The sequence below is a fragment of the Aedes albopictus genome, chromosome 1 (assembly GCF_035046485.1).
Source record: "Aedes albopictus strain Foshan chromosome 1, AalbF5, whole genome shotgun sequence".
Lineage (NCBI taxonomy): Eukaryota > Metazoa > Arthropoda > Insecta > Diptera > Culicidae > Aedes > Aedes albopictus.
Genome location: NC_085136.1, coordinates 243517179 through 243541015, shown reverse-complemented (window position 1 = coordinate 243541015; position 23837 = coordinate 243517179). Strand labels below are relative to the sequence as shown.

At 43.6% G+C, this 23837-nt stretch overlaps 1 protein-coding gene across 2 annotated transcripts in view; it reads left to right on the top strand.

Annotated features, from left to right (window-relative positions):
* The window catches only part of LOC109425251 (acyl-CoA-binding domain-containing protein 5), a 36783-nt gene extending 27643 nt beyond the window's left edge, over positions 1-9140 (top strand). Inside the window, exons 2-5 of one of the 2 annotated variants that reach the window (XM_019700501.3) lie at positions 449-560; positions 637-718; positions 7588-8557; positions 8640-9140. In XM_019700501.3, the coding sequence (XP_019556046.3) occupies positions 449-560; positions 637-718; positions 7588-8361 (968 nt within the window). In that variant the 3' untranslated portion in view covers positions 8362-8557; positions 8640-9140. Of the gene's footprint in view, positions 1-448; positions 561-636; positions 719-7587; positions 8558-8620 lie in introns of both variants that reach the window. The other variant, XM_019700500.3, reaches the window with a different exon arrangement.
* Positions 9141-23837: the final 14697 nt, after the last annotated feature.

Here is a 23837-nt window from a genome sequence, read left to right as displayed (position 1 = left end):
TACGGTCGGCAAGGTAGATGACGGTGGCCGGCAAGTAATTGGCCGCTATTAAAACTACGCGTCTCCCTCCGCGATCCAATGCCTCCACGCCTCTTTCTACACCAGGCAGTGTGCAGTGGTTTGCTTATGTATATTGCAAATATGTCTAAATAATGCACGATGAATAGCGTAGAGGCAACAGCCGGTTTGCCGGTAGGTAGATATAAGATGCTTTGTACCAAATGGTTTTCAAACGTCATCATCATTACTGTCACGGTATGACCTTGCTCACCAGCAGCAACACCTGTATCGGGATAAAAAACCAACGTTTTTTATGAGGTGGCATGCAATTAATTAAGTCAGAATAACCGGGAAAAATCGATTAATGTTATTCCTTTCTTCGTGATTGATTGAAGTTACTTCATTTATTAATCTCGTTCTATTTTGTATCTTTTGTCTTCCCAAATAGGTCCATATCAGCCGAGCAATGATATGCTATTAACTTTCTACTCGCTTTTCAAACAAGCGACCAAAGGAAAGTGCTGCGAACGAAGGCCGGCTTTCTGGGATGTTGTCAGCAGGTATGCAATGCTACATGAGCTGTTGAGCATCTTTATTAGACTGTGTATAATCGATTTTGCGAACTTTTTTTTCCAGGGCCAAATGGGATGCGTGGAATCGGTTGGGTGAAATGCCAAAAGAAGTGGCTATGCAGAAATACGTCGATGAGTTGAAAAAGGTATGTATTTGAAAAATGCTTTGAATTTTTCTTCCGATATTTGCATTACGTATCCAGTGCACTGAAGTCTGCCGTATTTTATTCGTTTAACTATATTGAGGTTCAAGTATGCAATGATACAACTCGTGATTCATGCGTCTGCGCCACACACTATTTTCTTGTATCCCACCGAGAATTGCCGAAAACTTTTCGATCTACCTTCTTTGAGCATCGTGACCGCAAGGCTACCTGAAGAAAATTTGGTTTGAGTTTTCAAGTTACTGATCCTGAGCTGCTTACGTCAATAACTACCTCAGCACTAACAATATTAGACCTGCCTCTGTCTCTACCCTCGGTCATGTATTTTGTCTTTTTTTCTTCTCTAAGCAATGGAAGGCTCATCTGTCCAACAGACACCCGAGCGTGAGGCTCAGGTTGTGTGGGGATGAGGACTCCATCCAGAGTCACTACTGCACAATAGCGAATGCCCTTTCTCTTACGGTGGAGAGCTCGGAGGTCTTTGTAACCGACAAGATAACGTCTATGGTTGACCTCCCCTTCCGAAAACCGAACTGGTTGCCCGAGAGACCATCTTCATGTCTTTCTGCATAGCAGATCTGAACATCCAAGGAACCTCTGCAATAACTGTTAAAAACCATGTTTGCAACTCCATCCGGGCCTGAGGTGTTACCTTCGTAAAAGGATTTTGCAATCCCCACAAGTTCCTCATCGGTGACCTTCCTCTCATCGCTAGTCCCAGTCCCCAGCGATCCTACGAAAAGAGGCCAAGGATTTTGATCATGGAGCGGAAAGAGTCCCTCGATGATCCTTTTGTTTTGGCCATCACGACCGTGTATACATCACCCACAGGCTCGTATTGACACTTTAATAGAGACCCCAATAGCAGGTCTCTATTTCGGTCCTGAACGCAGCTTTAGCAGCCGCAACTCCATCCGCGATTGAGGTGGCTGAGCAGCAGTTTGGCAAGATCATCGACTTAGCGTCCACGAAGTCCAACAAGGACCTTGAAACGGTCCTGTTGCGAGATAGTAAATCGATGGACGATGCCAAGCAGGATCACGTAAGACTCGTGAAAACTGCAGCAGCGGCGGAACCGACGAAAGTGAAGGCTACGCGAGGTCTACCCAGACGGAGGCCTTCGCGAGAAAGGCGACGCGCTCGTCATCAATACCGAACAGTCCAAGTGTTCGGACGTCTTGAAGGCGATGCGAAGCGACGCCAAGCTCGTGGATCTGGGAGCGCAGTATCAGACTCATACGGATGAAATGATCCTAGAGCTCAAGCGCGATAAAGGAACGCAAGAACGCCCCTAAAAAATCTGGCTGAAGAAGTCTTTGGCGAAGAGGTTGAGGCGAGGGATCTTACAGCAAAGGCGACTCTGAAGGTGAAGAACCTAGACGAGGTCAGCGAAGCGGAAACGCTCGTCACGACACTGCAGCAACAGTGCGACGTGCAGGTAGCCGTTCGGCTACGGAAGGGATCGTAAATAAGTGGTACGTATGTCATCTAACCTTTCACGAGCCACCGGAGGTTTGGCTCAGGTGTCTGGAATCAGAACTCAAGTCATGGGACTGTTAAGGCACTGACAGAAGCGAACTGTGTAGGAGATACGGCGCAGAATGCCACAAGGATGCACGAGTCCAGCCATTTGTCTGATTTGTACGGGAAAATCCGTGAACAACAGGCACCCAACAAGTGGTCCAAGATGCGCTGCAAGGAAATCACAGTGCAGGTAACGCAGCTGAACCTGAACTACTGTGACGCAGCTTAGCAACTGCTTTGTCAGGCGGTTTCTAACTGGGGGACGCAGTGGCGTCTCGTCCATAGGTCCACTGCGTTCACTACACAGTTGATGAACAACTAAAATAAATCACTATAATGTCAACATTTTGCTACAAACGACATAAACTACTTATTCGATCCTTTTGATGTTCACAACTTCAAGTGAACAAACCACTATGAAATACTAGTGCGTATCCAATAGGAATCAAGTAAATTTTCCAACTTAATCTCACTATGCCACCACCCTGCCGCTGCCAGAGTACTCCACGCCGAAGCATGCGAAACATCCATGTGACAGCATCGCCAAAAATCTCTCGCCTCAGTTCACTTCCAGAAGTACACGGGAGCGCTGTATATGCATACAAGAACTGTGTTTACTTGTGTTCGACCGTTCTGTGCTGCTTTGGCAATGTATTAGTAAAATTTTTGTGCACTTCTTCCAATGGACGTGGGCCTCATCGGTGGCGGAGGAAAGGAAAGATTGTTTGTTTACACCAAGCTTGCGCTCGCAGGGAAGCTGCTAAGTTTGGCAACGTCGCATTTGAGCTACTATGCTTCAGCAAGAAAGCGAGGCGAAAGAGCATAGCGAGAGAACTTGTACCATTCAACGGAGGCCGCCCATCCACTCTTTTGGCATGCGTGCATGCCTTTGGGTGGACCTGAATGGGTGGCATTTTCATTCACTACTAGTTGCACGTCGCGTATGGTTTCATTTTCTAGCAACATTCAAAGGAAAATGGAGCGCGATATGGTAGACAATCTACTCCGGCAATTCGTTTGCCAGGCGGTCGATTGAGGAAAAGCTTGTCCCGCATATCGAATCATCTAAGTAGAATACCCTCTTCGATTGAGTGTACTCAGATTTGTACTTTTAATTCCGCCCTCTAATGCTTACCCTTGGGGCCCTTAAACAGATACGCATATTTCGACTACAGTCATAGCATTATCATGGGTTACTCACATGGATCAATTTAATTTAAGTTGTATGTGAATAGCATAGAGAACAGACTGACTAGTAATAGTTACAGAGTGACCCATAATTGTTTTACACGAAAAAAGTCGCAGAGATAGCTAAGGTACTTACTAAGAACAATTTGGAAGACGTCTTCTCAGAAACGTATCTGCTTATTCCTCTGATAATAACACTTACGTCTACAACTGATGCCGTTGGAAGGAGCTTTTCCATCTCAAAAGAATAAGAACCTATCTTCAGTTACAATCAGCGAGCAAAGACTAAAGAGGCTTAAACTGATGGCGGTAGAAAACCCTCTGTTTCATCAATTGAAACAATAAGGCAGTTTTCTCGACGAAATCGTCGATAGAATCGCTTGTCTAGCGGAGTTCAGGTTCCTGCTGTTTCCATGTGAAAACTTTTCAAGTGCACAGTCAGCTTTACGGGTCACGAGACGCCTCTGGCGGGGACGGTACCGCCATCATAGCGGACCCATACCGAGTACCCGCCGGCAACGGCAATTGGGTCGTGGAAGGGTTCAGAAAAATGGGAGCGATATGGACGACGGGTAAATATCCCGTCCAGAAGTTGGTGTCTACTACCTATGAGGGCTTCGTGGTCGCCAGAGTAAACGAGGTCTGCTTCTGTAACTGTTATGTGCCTCCGTGGTGGCCGATCGAGCAGTTCACGCAGATGCTGGACTGTATGATGACCGTGCTAACAGGGCGAAGGCCGGTGCTAATAGCGGGTGACGTCTACCTGGCTAATGTCGATACCAGGAGTACCTTTAGTCGGAACGGTGCGGAGTCGATTATTGACGTTAATTTTTGAAGTCCTGGCTCAATGAGTAGTTCGAATTGGGTTTTTTAATTAAGAAAAATGTATCGATTTTTTGATTTTATACGAAAGAGCACCTTTTTCTGAGCCACCATGATTTTTTTAGATTTGTAGAACTTCATTTTGGTACCTCAAATCGATTTCGAAGAGATTTTTCGAAATCACCTTTTGACAGCTGGCCAACTGCTTGACAGCTCTATCCAGTACAAAATGCGACGAGGGGTGATTCGACAAATCGCTCCCATACAAACTACAAACTGATTTTTAAATAGATTCCCGGGCACCAAAATTCATGAAAATTCGGATTTCGGCTCAGTTTTGCATGCAGATTCTGAATATGCAATTATCTAAAACCCGCTAAAGAAGCCAATTGGAGAGTAGACGGTAGCTACACTCACAGCGATCACCTGGTGGTTCGCTACAGTATGGGATAGCCGGGGACTGGGGCTGGCGATGAGAAGAGGATCACCGATGTGGAACTTGCGGGGACAGCAAAGTCCCTTAGCGTAGGTAAGGCCCCACGTCCGGACGGAGTTCCGAACCTGGCCTTAAAAGTAGCTATTGCAGAGGCTCTCGAGATGTTCAAGTCTGCTACGCAGAAATACCTGGACGAAGGAGTTTTCCCAGAAGAACAGGCAGAGCCTGGTACAATTGCCAAAGGCGGGGAAACCATCCGGAGACCCGTCAGCATATAGACCAATATGCTTGATAGACATGGCGGGGAAGATGCTCGAAAAGATCATCCTCAATAGAATGTTGTGGTTCACCGAGGGCGAAAATGGTCTTTCGAATAACCAGTACGGCTTCCGGATAGGGAGGTCCACCGTAGACGCTATCTTGTCGGTTACAAAAACCGCCGAGAAAGCAATCGAACCTAAGAGGAGGGGAATTCGTTTCTGTGCAGTAGTGACTCTGGATGTAAGGAACGCGTCAGTTGGCCGTCAGTCAAAGGCGTCAGTTGGCCGGCTATTGCCGATGCGCTGCTGCGTCTGGGGATACCCAGGTACCCGTACAAGATTCTAGAAAGTTACTTCCAGAATCGAGTACTAGTTTACGACACAGAGGTGGGTCGGAAGTGTTTTCACATAACCTCAGGAGTCCCGCAAGGTTCCATCCTGGGCCCAGTTTTATGGAATGTTATGTACGACGAGGTGTTGAGGTTAAAGTTTCCGGTGGGAGTGGCGATCGTCAGCTTCGCTAACGACATTACGTTGGAGGTTTACGGTGAATCGATCGAAGAAGTGGAATTGACTGCTGCCCACTTGATCGCGGTTGTAGACGAGTGGATCAGCTCCATGAAACTGGAGTTGGCTCACCACAAAACTGAGGTGACGATTGTGAACAACCGGAAGTCGGAGCAGCAAGCGGTGATCAATGTAGACGATTGCACTATCACGTCGAAGCACTTCGTCAATGACTCGGGCGTGATGATCGACGATAAGCTGACCTTCGGTAGCCACGTTGATTACGCCCGTTAAAAAACTTCCACAGCTATAGTGGAACTGTCCCGGATGATGATCAACTGCTCTGCGGTGCGTAGGCTTCTGGCTGGTGTCGCTACGTATATACTAAGGTATGGCGTCCCGGCGTAGGGCACGGCTCTAAGTACCGAAAGCTACCGTGGTAAGCTGGAAAGCACTTATAGGCTGGCGTGCCTGAGAGTTGCGAGCGCGTGGGACAGTTCCATCAAAGAAAGGTGGACCCATAGGTTGATCCAAGGGTAGATAGTTAAATTAACAGGCGCCAAAGGGAAGTAACACTCAGGTCCTTTCAGTCCATGGTTGTTTCCGACAGTATCTACATCGGTTCGGTAATCCGGGTTCTCCCAAATGTCCGGTTTGTGCTGGTTTAGAGGAAACGGCGGAATACCTAAGTTGCCACATGCGGGGAGGACACAACTCCGGACAATTTGGTCCAGAGGATGTGTAGGGATGAGTTCGGCTGGAATGCCGTTTCAACGGTTATCACCCACATCGTCTTGGAGCTACAGAGGAGGTGGCGCGTGGACTCGGAGAATGGCTAGTTCAGATGCGGTACAAGAGGTGGTCCAGGGGTTCCGAGTAGGCTTCGTAGGTCATACCGGGCCCTGCGGTCGAAATCGACCCTTACTGCGATTAAGTGGCCGCGGAGAGGAAGTCCCGGTCGTGGTGCTGTCGTGGCGTCGGTCTACTGGGTTGGATCCGAGCCCGCAGTTGGAAAGGGGTCCCCGGCAGGTGGAATCTCTACTGTCAGGGACCTTCTCATGGAGCATATAGGGCCTGAACGGTAGTGATATTCTTGCCTTCAGCAGGTCAGATTGGGTGCACGTAACCATCAGTTCTGGACCCTTCAAAATAGTTGGGCGTGGTTGTGGGGTTGACCCTGCCCGCCTTCCGAGGACAAAAGGAATGGTGAGGACCACTCGGAAAACTGGCTAAGCACCATCATGCTATCGTGATGGACTCTCCAAAGTGAGTTATCTTGTTCGTTGCTGCAGGCTACGTAGCTAACCTTGAAGGTGCGATGGGCACTAGCCCCTCTCTAAGGAATGCCTTCTTGGTAATTCCGGAGAGACGAAGGTTTTGGCGACCTTGTGAATGTGTTTAGTAGGTCGAGGAGAGAGTAGTCCTGGCTTTTACTTTTGTTGTAGAAGACGGCCTTAACCCCACACTACCCGGACTTTTCTGTTATGGTGTCTGTTGAGCAGATCCACCACTCATGGTTTAGAAAAAAAAAGATCCACGAGCTTGCCGTTGCTTCGCATGGCCTTCAAGACATTCGAGTACTGAGACCGTTCGGTATTAATGACGAGCACGTCGCCCTTCTCGCGCTTGGTCCCTACCCCCTACGCCTCCTAGGTTTGAGGTCTCTACGCTCCTGAACATCTAGCGGTTTCTTTTTCTTCCTCTTCCGCTCAACTATGGTCTAAGGGGGGTCATCCTCCTTATTCGCGGGCTACCCGCGAAAGCGAAGGCCTTCGTCTGGGTAGACTTCGGAACCTTTGACTTCACGGGTTCTGTCGCTGCTGCAGTTTCCATGCGTTTCTCATGGTCTTGACTTTCGAAGTCTCAGCAGGGCCTGCTTGAGCTCCTTGCTGATGTTGGGCTTCGAGGACGCAAAGGCAATGAGGAAGTCGAGCTGCTGCGTAGCCACCTTCATCGCAGAGAGTACATCTATCTATTTGTTGATGGCCCGCTTCTGTGTTGGAGATCGAGCGTCATTTTAGAACTGGTTGAAAAAGTCATTTCCCTTCCTTTAGAGTAAGTCAAGCAAGAAAAATACACTAACACCCTTAACGTAATTGTTTTTTCTCCTACAGATCGTTGAAACCATGTCCTACACGGAGAACGTGGCCAACTTCATGGAGTACAGCACGAACGACCAGGACAGTGGCGTCAGTATCAGCGACCTGGAAATGGTGGCTCCGGAAGCCATCCAGAAGGTGCGATCACGACCCAACTCACCGCTGGCATCGCGTGACACTAGCCCGACTCGAGCATCGCCGGCCTCTCTGTCCCCGATTCCCACAGTCACTGCCACAGCACAGCAGCCGCTGGTCAATGGTTACCACCACACCAACGGAACCGTGGTCAAACCGGCTCCGCTCGTAAACGGTTATACCAGCTATCACTACCAGAACGGTGCCCAGTCGGACCTGAGCGATGACGAATACATCGACACGGTGGACGATTCGGAAACTGAGTCCACGTTCCGACCGATCGAAACCGCTTCCGCCCATATGTCCCGCAGCCGGATCTCACAGGGCGATCGGGATCTGTACTATAGTATGGGTACGACGGCTTCGATGAACGGTGGTGCAGTCAATGCGGAAGTGACTGCACAGCTGACGCGTGCTATCGAGCGGTTGAATGCCAGCGTCCAGCAAGTTAACAACCGGATTTCGGTGGTGGAACAATCCGTGGCTGGTCTGCGCAATGCCCACCAACAGCAACAGGTGGTGCAACGTTTGACGGCGAAAACTTTCCCACCTTGGTGGCCATTTGAGGACATTTCGCCCCGGCTGCTCGCGCTGATTATCCTGTGGCCGCTGGTCGTGAGCCGGATGAGTGCCTGGCTGCAGCGAAGGAAATGAACCTCCGGCTGTCTATCTAGCTGTAATGGTGTGCGTGCGTTTTTACATAACTCGGGGCTTGATTTCTTGGCACTATTAGAACGTGGTGTACATATTAGTGTTTTAATTTAAAGAAAATGTATTGTTTTTTTCGTGGAAGAGAAGGACAAGGATTCACATTCCGAGAGGCAGCGGTGGCGTTTGCTGAAAAACTAAGGTAATTTTTCGAATTATTTCCGGGGTTGTGCATGTTTCAGAACGTACAAACATTTCATAGCAGAGCTTTTTTTCAATTACAGAGAAACAGAATGCAACCGTCGTACATTGGTACAAATATTTCAAGCGAGAGGACACACTGAAGGCGGTCACAGCTCTAGAACCTAGGACAAGAATGTGCAAGAAAAGCAAAGTGCAATTTATTTCCACCCCTCTTTTACGTGTATCGGATTATTTTTATTGTTTTGTTATCCATTCCCAAGTAAGTGAAACTTTCGGTTATTCTTTAGGTTCTATCCAAACTTTTAAAGTCGATAAACCCTCTATCTATACCTCTATTCTCTAACTGAGTTACCAGATGATATACGGATGATTATCAGCACCTACGGATTTGTAATATATACATATTATCTTGGTGTTTTTGTGCTTTATGACTATTATTTGTGATTACTCTGTTGTACCTATTCATTGTACTTTCCGGTGTTTGAGGATTACAGTTCCAAACCTATCGGAAGGCATTTATACAAAACTACAACTATATTAAAGTACTGCTAATAAATTGTTCAAAATGGTAGATATGTTTACTGGTGAAAGTTTTTCGTCATTTTGAAAGAAAGCCGAGGAAATCGATTTGACCAAATATTTTTCTAAGGATATTAACAATTAACAATTCCCCACGACTTGTCGCAATTTCGCTGCCATAAAGAGAAAAAAGTCTAACACCGCTGTTTTCCTTGCAAATGTTGCAAACGCGTAGAGAAAATTCTGACTTGACACATCCTACCTTGATGTCTTGTTGCCTACCAAGTAACTTTACTTCAACGCCGAGTGTACCATCTTCGTTGGTCTTGGGCGATGTTCCTCCAGTGTCCCCGAAGGTGTGGGGATCGCAGATCTTCTTCAACCACGTGCAACCAGCGCGTTCGCGGCCTCTACCTGGATCCCTATTAAATATTGTTTTCGCTATTCTTTCTTCCGACATTCGCACAACGTGTCCAGCTTACTGAAGTCTACCGTATTTTATACGTTTCACAGTATTCGCATTTTTGTACACTTGGTACAACTCGTGATTCATGCGTCTGCGCCACACTTAATTTTATTGTTTCCCATCGAAACTTGTCCGCAGCAATTTATGCTCAAATACCTACTCCGAAAACTTTTCGGTCTACCTCCTTTAACGTCCACCGTATGTGGTCGACGCCTAGTGACCGTAGAGGGCAACCGAAAGAATCAGCGGCTTATATAAAGCGAAATTCGCAGCTGCAATACGCCTTTTCACTTCACGGGAAACTTCATTGTCACACGTCAAGTGTTCCAAGATAAACAAATTCTTCAACAACTTCAAACACATCCCTATCAAATACTACCTCAGCACTAACTCCACTAGCACTAACTCCATTCGCTATCATGTACTTCGTCTTGGTAGAGTTAATCGTCAAGCCTGTCCTTGCTGCTTCTCTCTTCAGAGGAGCGTAAGCTTCCTCCACTACCCTGCCATCGATGCCGATGGCATCAATATCACCTGCGAAGCTGAGGAGCAAGTGATGACCGTGTGATGATAGTGCCATCCCTCTGCAGGCGAGACTTCCTAATCGCTTCTTCGAGTGCAATATTGAACAGCAAATTTGAGAGAGCATCATCCTGCTTCAATCCATCCAAGGCCACAAACGAGGTAGACACTTTAGTCTGCGATCCGAATACTTGATTTTAATCCATCCAGCAATGCTCGTATCAGCCTAATTAGTTTCACCGGACAACCATGCTCTGACATTATCTGACAAAGCTCATTTGTTTTCACCAGATCGTACACTGTTTTAAAATCAATGAACAGATGGTGAGTTTGCAAGCTATATTCCAATTTTTTCTAGGATCATCCGCAGGTTGAACACTTGATCCGTCGTTGATCGGCCTTCACAAAAACCGGCCTGGTATTCGCCGACGAAGGACTCCTCAAGAGGTCTCAGTTTGTTGAACAGGACACTCTACAGTATCTTATATGCCGAATTTATTCCCTCTGTAATTGGCCCATTCTAGTCTGTGCCAAGTCTTGTATATTGGGCATATGAGGCCATTCAACCAGCTGGTAGGCAATTTTTCATCCTTCCAAATCGCTTCACAATAATTGATTGATGTAACTGCTCGCTTCCGTGCTTAAGAAGTTCAACTGGCATCTCGTCCTTCCCAGCAGACTCGCTGTGTGTTAGCTCCGTGCGGGGCCTTCTTAACCTCATCCAGTGTTGGTGCTTCCACTGCTTGACCGTCATCCATTATGCTTATCCTTTTCCTAGGTGCTCCTTCACTGCTATCGTTCAACAAATTTTCGGAGTGCTCCTTCCACATGGCTGCCACCAGGGTTCGTAATTTTCGTTTCAGCGATACGAAATATGGCTATTTTCACGGCGGCGAGAGAGCTTATTTTCACTATTTTGCTTGAGGAACACTTTTCTCCTCCAGCACTTCTTTCGAGAGTAGCGATTCATGATAACTGAAAATCGCTTCAACCTGCAGATAATTTCTTTTCGTTCTGTTAAATTTTCTCTCACCCAATTTTCACGAAAATCTTTTCAAAGCAGATTAACAAAAATTATGCCCGCGACGGGATTCGAACCTGGAACATTACTAAAAACATACGCGACACGCGCACTCTACCCACACCACCACGCCAACCACACAGAGGGTGTAGAAAAAATAATGCATAAAACCAATCATCGTCGGCGTCATATGGGTCAAGGAAAGACAACATAATCGGCCGACAAAGGGCAAACGAAATTCTCGCACCTTTGGGAGTGAGTGAAAAAATGTTTTCGCTCTGCTCTTTGTGCGGGAGATTTCTCAAACCAGATTTTCGCTGAAAATTGGCGTGAGGGAGAATTCTATTTTCGTGAGAATGAGCGAAAATTCCGACCGCTGGCTGCCACCATTGTTTTGTCTGTCAGCAAATGTCTTTCCCGGTCATTGCACATGGCGGGCACTGGCGCAGTCTTAAGCCGCGTACCATTGACAGTTGCATAAAACCTCCGCATATCGTTCCTGTTCGTTCATACTTTCCTGCGCTTAGCAATCACACTCTCTTCGTGCTGCCGTTTTTTACTGCCGTTTCTGTGCTGCTCTTGCCACCCTGTACCGCTCCCTGTTGAGCACAGTGGTCCAGATTTGAAAAAAAAAATGGCAAAAATTGCCAAATCATTGTAGCCTGGTAGTTTTAGCCTAAATAAAGGTATTGGAACATGATTTAGCGCTCAATTGCATGTTGATGGTATTTTCATTATTCGTCGATTTCTTCAAACAGAATCCGAACAAAATGAATGTGTTTCATACAAATTAGCGCCAGTCACACGATGCATATATTGATCAATAGTTGACCGTTTTATGGAAACATTGAATGTATATTATTGTTCGAAAATAGATTGATATCAATCATTCAACTTTTCCCCTATCTTCCGTTTGATCAACCACGCAGCAATATTTCCCCTCCATAGCACATTTTACTTCAATTTTCTCTACAATATTTCTCCACCTTCAAAATTGTTACATCAATCCTCTCGAAGATTGCTCAAACCATGGGTCAAATTATTCCATGGATCAAATGATTGGTTCAATATTTCCCCTCCAGATCAACCTTTCAATGCAGCAGCGCGTGAACGAGAGCATCATTATTGCAGAACATTTTGCCGTGTTGCCATTTTTTTTTAAATTCTCACAAAAAAAATTGACGTTTCAATTCCTTTTCACTATCAGATGCACAGAACAAAATCAGCGACAACCTTAGACAACCAGACACAGTATTTGATGAAAAAAATCACAGACAACAGACGTTGAAAATTTATATTTTTTAATATTTGACGCTTCAATTCGTTTTTACTATCAGATGCAGAAAATAAAATCAGTGACATTCTTAGATAACCAGACACAGCATTTGTTGAAAAAAAAATCACAGACAACAGCCGTTGATTTTTTTTTGCAGATGCAGAAAATAAAATCAGTGACAACCTTAGACAACTAGACACAGCATTTCATGAAAAAAAAATCACAGACAACAGACGTTGAAAATTTTGATTTTTTTAGATATTTGACACTTCAATTCTTTTTTACTATCAGATGCAGATGACAAAACCAATGACAACATTAGACAACCAGACGCAGCATTTCATGAAAAAAAAAATCACAGACAACAGACGTTGAAAATTTTGATCTTTTTAAATATTTGACACTTCAATTCTTTTTTACTATCAGATGCAGAAAACAAAACCAGTGATAACCTTAGATAACCAGACACAGCATTTGATGAAAAAAAATCATAGACGTTGAAAAAATTGATTCTTTTATCGCAGAAAAAAATCTGTCACTCTTCTTACTCTTAGGCAATCGAATGCAGCAGTTACTGGAAATAAAAACCAGTGACAACCTTAAACAACCAGACACAGCATTTTATGAAAAAAATCACAGACAACAGACGTTGAAAATTTTGATTTTTTAGAATGTAGAAAAAAATGTGTCCCTCTAGGACAACCGAATGCAGCAGTTGCTGGAAATAACACAGATAGCCTGTTTGTTTGTCTGGTGACTTCACCGAAGTTTTTCAGATGTAAATATAGGCTGCATGGAATTCACCGAATAAAAACACCTTTCAGTAGTAATTTTGTAATTTTCCCATGGGCTGTCCAAAAACTTTTTGTTAAAAAAAACCCTAATTAATCCACCTAGCGGTGATGGCGCCTTTCTCGTGCCTTCGAAAACACATTTCAACACAACTCAAGTGACATGTTGATGAATATCACACTTTCATACGTTCAACAGAAATCCATTCCATGGCATCAGAGATCATATCTTTTATCTGGTTTTTGATTTTTGAGCCGCAATCTTGAAGTTTGAGCCGCCATTTAGGATTTAAGTCCGGCAACTTGAAAATTCTGGTCGCTATTTTTGGACTCCAGACTTCTTCATGTATCTGGTACACTCATATTGAATGGTTTTAGAGCCCGAAAACTCCATTAAACAGCCACCATTTTGAATGTTGAGACGTCTTCTTGGATATTCTGGTAGCTATTTTTGAAATCCGGTTGTCTTCCCCATACCAAATATACCCATATTAAACAGTTTTAAAGCCTTCATTAAACAGCTGCCATCTTGAAGTTTATGCCACCATCTTGAATTTTGAGACGCAATCTTGGATATTTTAATCGTCATTGTTGGACTCCAGACTTCGTCCCAATACCAGATATGCCCATATTGCATGGTTTTAGAGCCTAAAACTCCATTATACAGAAGTCATTTTGCGTTTTGAGCTGCCATCTTGGATTTTAGACCACCATCTTGGATACTCTGTCATTTTTGGAGCCCAGATTTCTTCCCCATATCAAGTATACCCATATTGCATGGCTTAAAGTCCTAAAAGTCGTTAAACTCAATTAAACATTCGCCATCTTGAATTTGGAGCCACCACCTTGAATATTAGGCAGCCATCTTGGATTTTGGACCGAAATCGTGGAATTTCTGTTCTCCAGTGTTCATTTCCGCATAAAATTCGTAAAGGTTACAAAAATCGCCGCAGTTTGATATGTCGCATGATGGGGCGTGGTTCAGTTTTATATACGGCCAGTTCCACCGGTGCTGGTCCGAATCACTGAAATGGCCATAACTCCGGAACGCCTCGACCTATCCGAATAATTTTTAATAGCAAACAATGCGGTCAAATTCCGGTTAGATTCGAGCTATAATCTGAAAAATCCGCCAATGGGAAGTGCCTTAAAAATGAGTGCACTTTCTTTGCGCACGGACCCACATACAGACATCATCTCAATTCGTCGAACTGAGTTGATTGGTATATGTGACTTGATCCTCCGAGCCTTCTATCGAAAATTGATTTTTTGATCAAACATCTAGCCTTTCAGTACACTTCAATGTACGAGAAAGGCAAAACAATACTTTCGAGCATAATTGTTTTAGAAAACAAAGTTATTTAACTAAACCAATAGATTGAAATATCTTCTTTGAATGAAAATTTAGTAAACTCTCGAGTTAGGGTTAAAAAGCTGCGATAAGTTTTACCATTTTCAAGTAATAGCCAGTTTGAGGCAAGCAAAGTCAAAAACATGTTAAGTTAAATTGATTGAAATTTGACCATATGCGTACACTTTTTTTTTCACCATTTATGATCCTCTATCACTCCTTAAAAAGTTTGCATTCACCCATCGGGACCCCCCGGAAACGGTTTCGGAACACTACCGGTTCAAAAATGGTCTGATACTGTTTTCCTGCTAACCGTTCATCGGGTTACCGAAAATGCCGCTGTTTGATGTGTCGCATGAATGAGTTATGTTCAATTTTATATTTGGTCACTTCCGGCGGGGCACCCAGAACCGGTTCCGGAACACTACCAGTTCAGATATTGTCTGATACTGTTTTCCTGCTAACCGTTCATCAGGTTATCGAAAGTGCCGTGGTTTGATGTGTCGCATGCATGGGTTTGGATCTCTATTATATTTGGCAACTTCCGGTGGGACATCCGGAACCGGTTCCGGAACACTACCAGTTCTCATGGTCTGAGACTATTTTCCTGCTTACCGTTCATCAGATTATCGAAAGTGCCGTGGTTTGATGTGTCGCATGCATGGGTTTGGTTATCTTTTATATTTGGCCACTTCCGGCGGGACATCCGGAACCGGATCCGGGACACTACCAGTTCAGATATGGTCTGAGACTATTTGCCTGCGTACCGTTCATCAGGTTGTCGAAAATGCAGCTGTTTGATGTGTCGCATGCATGGGTTTGGTTCTCTTTTATATTTGGCCACTTCCGGCGGGACATTCGGGACTGATTCCGGAACACTACCGGTTCAGATATGATCTTATACTGTTTTTCTGCTAACCGTTCATCAGGTTATCGAAAATGCCGCTGTTTGATGTGTCGCATGCATGGGTTTGGTTTTCTTTTATATTTGGCAACTTCCGGCGGGACATCCGGAACCGGTTCCGGAACACTACCGGTTCTGATATGGTCTGAGACTGTTTTCCTGCTTACCGTTCATCAGATGATCGAAAATGCCGTAGTTTGATATGTCGCATGCATGGGTTTGTTGCATTTTCATGTCTGGCCTCTCCCAGGGGTACCGGTCCGGAACACCTAAATGGCCATAACTCCGGAACGGCTGAACCGATCCAAACCATTTTCAATAGGAAACAATGGGACTATATGCCGCGTCGAATGAACCGTCGGTCATTAGAATCGGTTGAGGTTTACTGCCAAAAAGTGATGTGAGTTTTTTTGTCCACACACATACACACATACACACACACACATACACACATACATACACACAGACATCACCTCAATTCGTCGAGCTGAGTCGATTGGTATATGTGACTCGACCCTCCGGGCCTTCTATCAAAAAGTCATTTTTGGAGTGAACATATAGCCTTTCCAGTACACTTAGTGTACGAGAAAGGCAAAAAACACATGTACAATACACTCCTGATCAAAAGTTTAGGGTCACCCCCTCAAAAACATGTAATTTTTTAGGCCCATATCTCCGCCAATTTGCGCCCGATTTCAAAACCATAGGTCTCATTCAAAAGATAATAAGTCAAAGTAACTTTGAACATGATTCAGGTGAAACTTTCACAAAAATGTTTGTATGTAAACTTAACCCAAAGTTGCCAAATGTTCTAATAAATAAATTAGCTTTCAACTGCTTTTTGCCAAACTTGGCTAAAAAATCCAGAAAAAAAGTTATTAAATAAATTACTTCTTGATGCTATTGACCAAAAGTTTGGGGTCACCACTCCTCAAGATGATGTATCAGCCAAAAGTTTGGAGTCGTAAAACAAGTGATTTGGTGATATCTTCGTTATCTTTAGTTCAATTCCAATTTGTTTTGGATCATTTCAAAGAAAATAACTAAATTAATGTATTCAACGATTTTTATATATAAAAATGTTATGTGAAGTTAACACATTTCACCACATTGCAAAAAAATAAGGCAATTTTACATTATGTTTTAGAATCTAAATTAAAAAATATATGTGTGGATGTAGTAAGTACCATTTGTTATGTTTCAAATAAGCCAAGCAGAATTAAAAATGAACGAAAGATGGCAAAGATATCAACAAATCACTTTTTTATGTTTTACGAAAGTGATCGCAAATTTTTGGCCGATACATCATTTTGAGGGGTGACCACAAACTTTTGGTAAATGACATCAAGATTTAATTTACTTAAACTTTTTTTCAACATTTTTTAGTTAAGTTCGGTAAAAAACGATTGAAAGCTGATAGAAAATAGGTTATATTACCGCTCTCATCATAAAATTATGTCGACCCAATTTCCAGCGACGCTGCCATAAGTTTTTATTAATTTTTCTAGAAAACTTAAGTTTACATACAAACATTTTTGTATTTTTTTCCATTTAAATCCAAAGTTTCTTCGACATATTGTCTTCTGAGTGAGATCTAGGATTTTGAAATCGGACGCAAATAGGCGGAGATATGATCCTAAAAAAATGACATGTATTTGAGAGAGTAACCCTAAACTTTTGATTGGGAGTGTTTGAATATGTAATAATGTTCAAGCTTAGAAGAAGAATTAATGTGAATAGAAAATTTATTTAAAAAAAATACAATTTTGACAGAAATGCGGTGTATATATTATCTTCCGCATTATTGGCATTGGGATCGGTAGGACTGAAAACCAACCCCACACCCACCGACGACGACGCATTGATTCAATAAAAAGCTTTGCTTTGCGAGCTGTGTACGAATGCTAAGCATGCACGGACACTTGTTTTTTTCTCTCTTTATGCATTAACTTCTCTCATACTGCCGGGAGATTTTCTCTCTGCTCGAACCTCGGCTAGATCCATCTCTCTGCAAAGGGGTAATGTCGAAGATATTGGATTGATACTTGGTTTGATCCTCGTGATTCCATCAATAATCCTTGAGAAAGAAATAATTGATGGAATGGTGGAATAAAGGAAACAAGAAAGCGTTGCCAAATAAGCATTTTCAAGCACAAGTAAGTTGCGTATCGTAAATTTTCATTAGATTATTTAGAAATAATGTTTAACATTTAACATTGGTTTATGATGTTTTATATCACATCTTTAATTTATGCGCATATGCGATTTTCTAGTGCCTTCAGCATAAAATGCTAGAACGATATAGGGAAACTCAGTATAATTTCGACAGCTTTTTCTCTTCGTCATGGGGTGTTATCTAAAGCCTGATAAACTTAAAGTTGGCGTCACATCTTTGCCAATCAAACTGTATACAAATAGGTTTCAAGGAATTTGGAAGACAAAAAACACTTATGGCAAAGAGCGAAAAACTTCCAAAAATACCCTCAGTCACTCTCATATCATATAATTTAATTATCGTTCAGTAATCAATCTAGCTATAGAGAAACCTGTTTTAATAATAACGGATAAAGCAAACATTTTCAATAATGAGCGAAACAAACAAATCAATATGGCAATAACCTCTTATCAGTCTTTGTTTTCCAAACCTATACTCCTTTACATATTCACTATGACATTAGCAAAAATTAAATCTTGTTCGAACGTAACTGTTATACTTATTGTTTAAGCTACATTTTGTATAAAATATTTTGGTTCAACGGTAGAAGTTCATAACTTGTGTTAGAAATTAAGACACATAAACCTTCTCAAGACATTAGGAAAAATAGCATGATGAATTAGTAAATAGATCCACTATTTACCAATTCATCATATTTATCCGAAATATTGGGTTCAATAAATAAGAGTTTATGAATGCTTACAAAAACAATCGAATATGGCTTGGTAAATGACCAAAATTATCAAAATATTATTTTTTCATAATAATTAATGGAAGTGAATAAGCAAGCGAAGCATCGAAATTGGCACTTTCTCAATGATCAAGTCTTTATAATATTTACAATGCAAAAACGTGACACTTTATTTCTAGAAATTTGCTTTCAAAGCATTCCATAAAATTCAATTGAACTGGCCACCATGAACGCCGTGAACCACGCGCTGAACGTTGGTGAATTGCTATCTCTTCCTCACTGATGGAATGGTCTTCGCTCAATCTGCTGACTTTTTACCCTGCTGGATTGATCGAATGAAACAACTTGAGGGGAAAGTTTGACGGACTTGGATGATCTTGATGGACTGGATGATAGTGGTGGTTGGATCAATCTTTCGGAGGGGAAATATTGAGAATATGAACATCAACCTCAATCCTCGCTTTTGCAGGTTGATCAGTATTTACATCAAGATTCAACATTATCATCCATCTTCTCCGCAATAAAAATGCAAGCAATACATTTAGCAATATTTCCTTCAAATTGTGATTCTTGATGAAGTTGAAGGAAAGATTGAACCTCTTGGTTGAATCAACTTATTGATAGGTGTAAATGGCACTATTATTGACTATGCACATATCAATATGGCGCTATTGTTTTGGCAGCTCTTGGCAGTTGCATTTTTCCTTAACCGTTTCGGCATACATAAACGAGCATTTGAACGGAATATCTCTGCGGGGAACAGCTGAGAGCGATTTATAAGATACTTTGAATTCGAAGTGTAAGAATTTCGTTGTAGTAGATGTAGTACTTGAATGAAGTGTAGGGGATGGGATCTACCGCTCGGAATTTGCGTTCTTCAGTTTTGGGCCAGCGTATCTCCTGGATAGCTGCCACATTAACTCCGACATTCTGCAGTTTACGAACCAGGAGCCCAACACGAACGGGTTCATTCAAAGTTCTTCTGGAGCCCGTAGTAGGGCCGACTTCCGCTGATGATGCGCCTTTAAATTTCACGACTCACATTCAGAGATGGCATGCTCCTCAGTGCGAAACGTGAGAAGAGAAAACATACACTCTACACACGACTTTCAACGAGAGCGAGGGTGAACTACGCAATTTTTTTCACACAGAAACCAGCCGCTCACTCTCTGGCATCCATCGCGGCACCCTCAAAATGAGTGCTCAAACAAATGTTAGAACAAACATGTTTTTTCAGTTTCTGCGTGCACATTTTGTGCGCGCAGAAAATGTGCACACAAAAATTCGTGTTGAGAGCGCACTCAGTCGTGCTTCCAGTGCAATACTGTGTGTACCACAGGAGTATGAAAGTACTTGCTTGTCTTAAGATATCACATAAATCACAGACAAATAGATGTGACACTAACGAAATTTCAATCTCATATATCTCATGATCCTGATTATTTAGAAAGTTGGTATTGTCGGGCCGCCACCAAACCGGACTTCGCACAATCAAGTCGCGACGCGACCCAACTCGCGACGTTTTTGAATCTTGTTAAAAGTAGTGCGCATCCTTCCCGTTGTTGTCAGCAACACAGCGCACTAGATGCGAAACAGATTCGACACTTGTGGTCCAAGGAAATGGCAATTTTTGATTGAATGTCTGTCCTGATTCCAACCGGATAGACAATATCTTCGGCAAAGTTGTTTGGCTGGTCAAGGACTAACCGATAATAAGATTTAAGATTCAAAATTCCAACGCTAGGCGGCGCTAGTGAGCTAACAAATTTTGTTTTTCATAAATATCAGGAAAATTTGCAAAAAAATGCAACTAGCGCCGCCTAGCTGCAAAAACTTGAACCAAACGGTAATTATTCTGAAAGCCCTTGATCTACCAAACAATACTGCCGAAGGCACCATCTTTCTACAAAATAAGGATGCTGAGATATGCGAAATTTAAAATTTGTTTGCTCTCTAGCGCCGCCTAGCGGTGGAATTTTGAATCTTAAGTCTTATTATCGATTAGTCCTTGACCAGCGAAACAACTTTGCCGAAGACACCAACTCTCTAAGTAATCAGGATCAAGAGATATATGAGATTGAAATTTCGCTAGTGTCACATCTACTTGTCTGTGATTTATGTGATATCTTAGACAAGCAGATGCAACACTGACAAAATTTCCATCCCATATATCTCAGGATCCTGATTACTTAGATAGTTGGTTTCTTCGGCAAAGTTGTTCAGCTGGTCAGGGGCTTTCAGAATATGGGCCGTGTGATTCGTGATTTCACCGCTAGGCGGCGCTAGATAGCGTACAAATTTTACATTTCACATATCTCAGCATTCTGATTCTTTAGAAAGATGGTGTCTTCGGCAAAATTGTTTGGTAGATCAAGGGCTTTCTGAATAATTATCGTTTGGTTCAAGTTTCCGCAGCTACGCGGCGCTAGTTGCATTTTTTTGCAAATTTTCCTGATATATATGGAAAACAAAATTTGTTAGCTCACTAGCAGCACCTGTTGGTGGAATTTGGAACCAAAATATTCATCAACTGTAAGTCCTTTACTAGCTTAAGGCGTCTGCTTTCCTCTGATATCACAGGATTTGATACCCTTTAGAGGGTTTTGGACTCACTGGCATGCTTTCGGTTCACCAAATGCTCAAGCAACATTGACCCCTTTGAACACACTGCGTGTGCACTGAGTTCTGTTTTTTCTGCGTGCGCGCAGAAATTGCGCACTGGGATTATGACTTGCGGGCTCTCATTGCTCTCACGCAGCACTCTAATCACCCGCACAAAAACTCTGCGTGAGAGAAATTATGTACATTTTATTGTGCGTTTTTTCTCTTTCTCTTTCGTAAGGAAAATGAAACTGAGAAGTTCAGTGAAAGATGAGCGTAAATGGGCACAATTTCTGCGTGACATGCCATCCCTGCCGCCTATCAGCATTTACTTTGTTTTTGAGGCATTCACCAACAGTCCTTCCTTTGCTGCTTCGCGTTTCAGGTGGGTGACACCGTTCCAAATGTTCTATCAATAATGTCCATGTCGTCCACAAAGCACACAAATTGACCGGATTTGGTGAAAATCGTTCCCCGGCTGTTAAGCCCGGCTCGTCGCATCACAACTTCCAGAGCAATGGTGAAGAGTAGGCATGAGAGTCCGCCACCTTGTCTCAGTCCCCGGCGAGATTCGAATGAACTGGATAGTTCACCCGAAACCCTTACGCAGTTTTGCACACCGTCCATCGTTGCTTTAATCAGTCTAGTCTGCTTCCCAGGAAAGCCGTTTTCGTCCATAATTCTCCATAGCTCTGCGCGGTCGATACGGTTTTATGCCGCTTTGAAGTCGATGAACAGGTGATGCGTTGGGACCTGGTATTTACGGCATTTTTGGACCTGGTATTTACGGCAGGTGAAGATCTGGTCCGTTGTCGACCGGCCGTCGATGAAGCCGGCTTGATAACTTCCCACGAACTCATTCGTTTTAGGTGACAGACGACGGAAGATGATCTGTGATAGCACTTTGTAGACAGCATTCAAAATAGTGATCGAAGTTCCCGCATTCCAACTTGTCACCTTTCGTGTAGATGGGGCAAATGAACCCTTCCTTCCAGTCCTCCGGTAGCAATCTCAGGATCCTGATTACTTAGATAGTTGGTTTCTTCGGCAAAGTTGTGCGTTTTTTCTCTTTCTCTTTCGTAAGGAAAATGAAACTGAGAAGTTCAGTGAAAGATGAGCGTAAATGGGCACAATTTCTGCGTGACATGCCATCCCTGCCGCCTGTGCGTTTTTTCTCTTTCTCTTTCGTAAGGAAAATGAAACTGAGAAGTTCAGTGAAAGATGAGCGTAAATGGGCACAATTTCTGCGTGACATGCCATCCCTGCCGCCTATCAGCATTTACTTTGTTTTTGAGGCATTCACCAACAGTCCTTCCTTTGCTGCTTCGCGTTTCAGGTGGGTGACACCGTTCCAAATGTTCTATCAATAATGTCCATGTCGTCCACAAAGCACACAAATTGACCGGATTTGGTGAAAATCGTTCCCCGGCTGTTAAGCCCGGCTCGTCGCATCACAACTTCCAGAGCAATGGTGAAGAGTAGGCATGAGAGTCCGCCACCTTGTCTCAGTCCCCGGCGAGATTCGAATGAACTGGATAGTTCACCCGAAACCCTTACGCAGTTTTGCACACCGTCCATCGTTGCTTTAATCAGTCTAGTCTGCTTCCCAGGAAAGCCGTTTTCGTCCATAATTCTCCATAGCTCTGCGCGGTCGATACGGTTTTATGCCGCTTTGAAGTCGATGAACAGGTGATGCGTTGGGACCTGGTATTTACGGCATTTTTGGACCTGGTATTTACGGCAGGTGAAGATCTGGTCCGTTGTCGACCGGCCGTCGATGAAGCCGGCTTGATAACTTCCCACGAACTCATTCGTTTTAGGTGACAGACGACGGAAGATGATCTGTGATAGCACTTTGTAGACAGCATTCAAAATAGTGATCGAAGTTCCCGCATTCCAACTTGTCACCTTTCGTGTAGATGGGGCAAATGAACCCTTCCTTCCAGTCCTCCGGTAGCTGTTCGGTCTCCCAGATCCAGACTATTAGCCGGTGCAGGCAGGTGGCCAACTTTTCCGGGCCCATCTTGGTGAGTTCAGCTCCGATACCATCCTTACCAGCTGACTTATTGTTCTCGAGCTGCTGGATAGCTTCCTTAACCGTTATGTGTCCGACAAACTTATTGTTTTTTTTTCTGCACTGTGTATTTTGAATGGGCGCTGGGTACCCGGGTACCCTGTCGGCCACATAATGGTTAACTTCTCTCAAAGTGGGTGTTGGCTCGTTGTTGCTCCCTGCTGTACTGACGTAGTCATATCTCGCGCTGCCTTGACCCTCCATGTTTGCGCTCTGCACACCATTCAAGTGTTCGTTGTAGTGCTACTTCCACTTTCGATCACCTCACGTCCGTCCGCCAAGATACTCCCGCAGTCCCGTTTGTTGCAGATGATAGGAACGTCGAAGGACACCACCTCGACTCCAACAGCTTATTTCGTTGAAAGATGGAATTCCGGGAGTATCCAATCTTTTCAGCGCGATGACAACACCGCTGCCGTGTTGATTGCTGATCCGATCGAGGAGTACAACGGTGTGGTTGTTCGGGATACGAAAATTATTGTCGGGCTTGAGGTGTGTTTCTGTCAGGAATGTAACATCGATGTCTTCTGTTTGCAGGAAGTCGAAGACTTCCGTCTTTTTAACCCTAAAAGGGATACCTTCATGGCCTCAGTTTCGTCACCTCGCTGAGTGTGTTCCATCAAAGACGAGCTCTGAAAGGCGCCTGGGGTTCAATGGACCCCAGGTATCCCTTTTAGGGTTAAGTAAGCGTTTCACTTAAAAAGCTTAAAGGCAAATGTTGCTGCGCATGAAAAATTTGATAATTTGCATGAGCATTTTCTGCATCTCCGTGACTAGAGACGTTAGTTTGAATAATGTATAGCAGTTTCGTATGCTGGGTTATATTTCTTTCGATAACAACAGATAC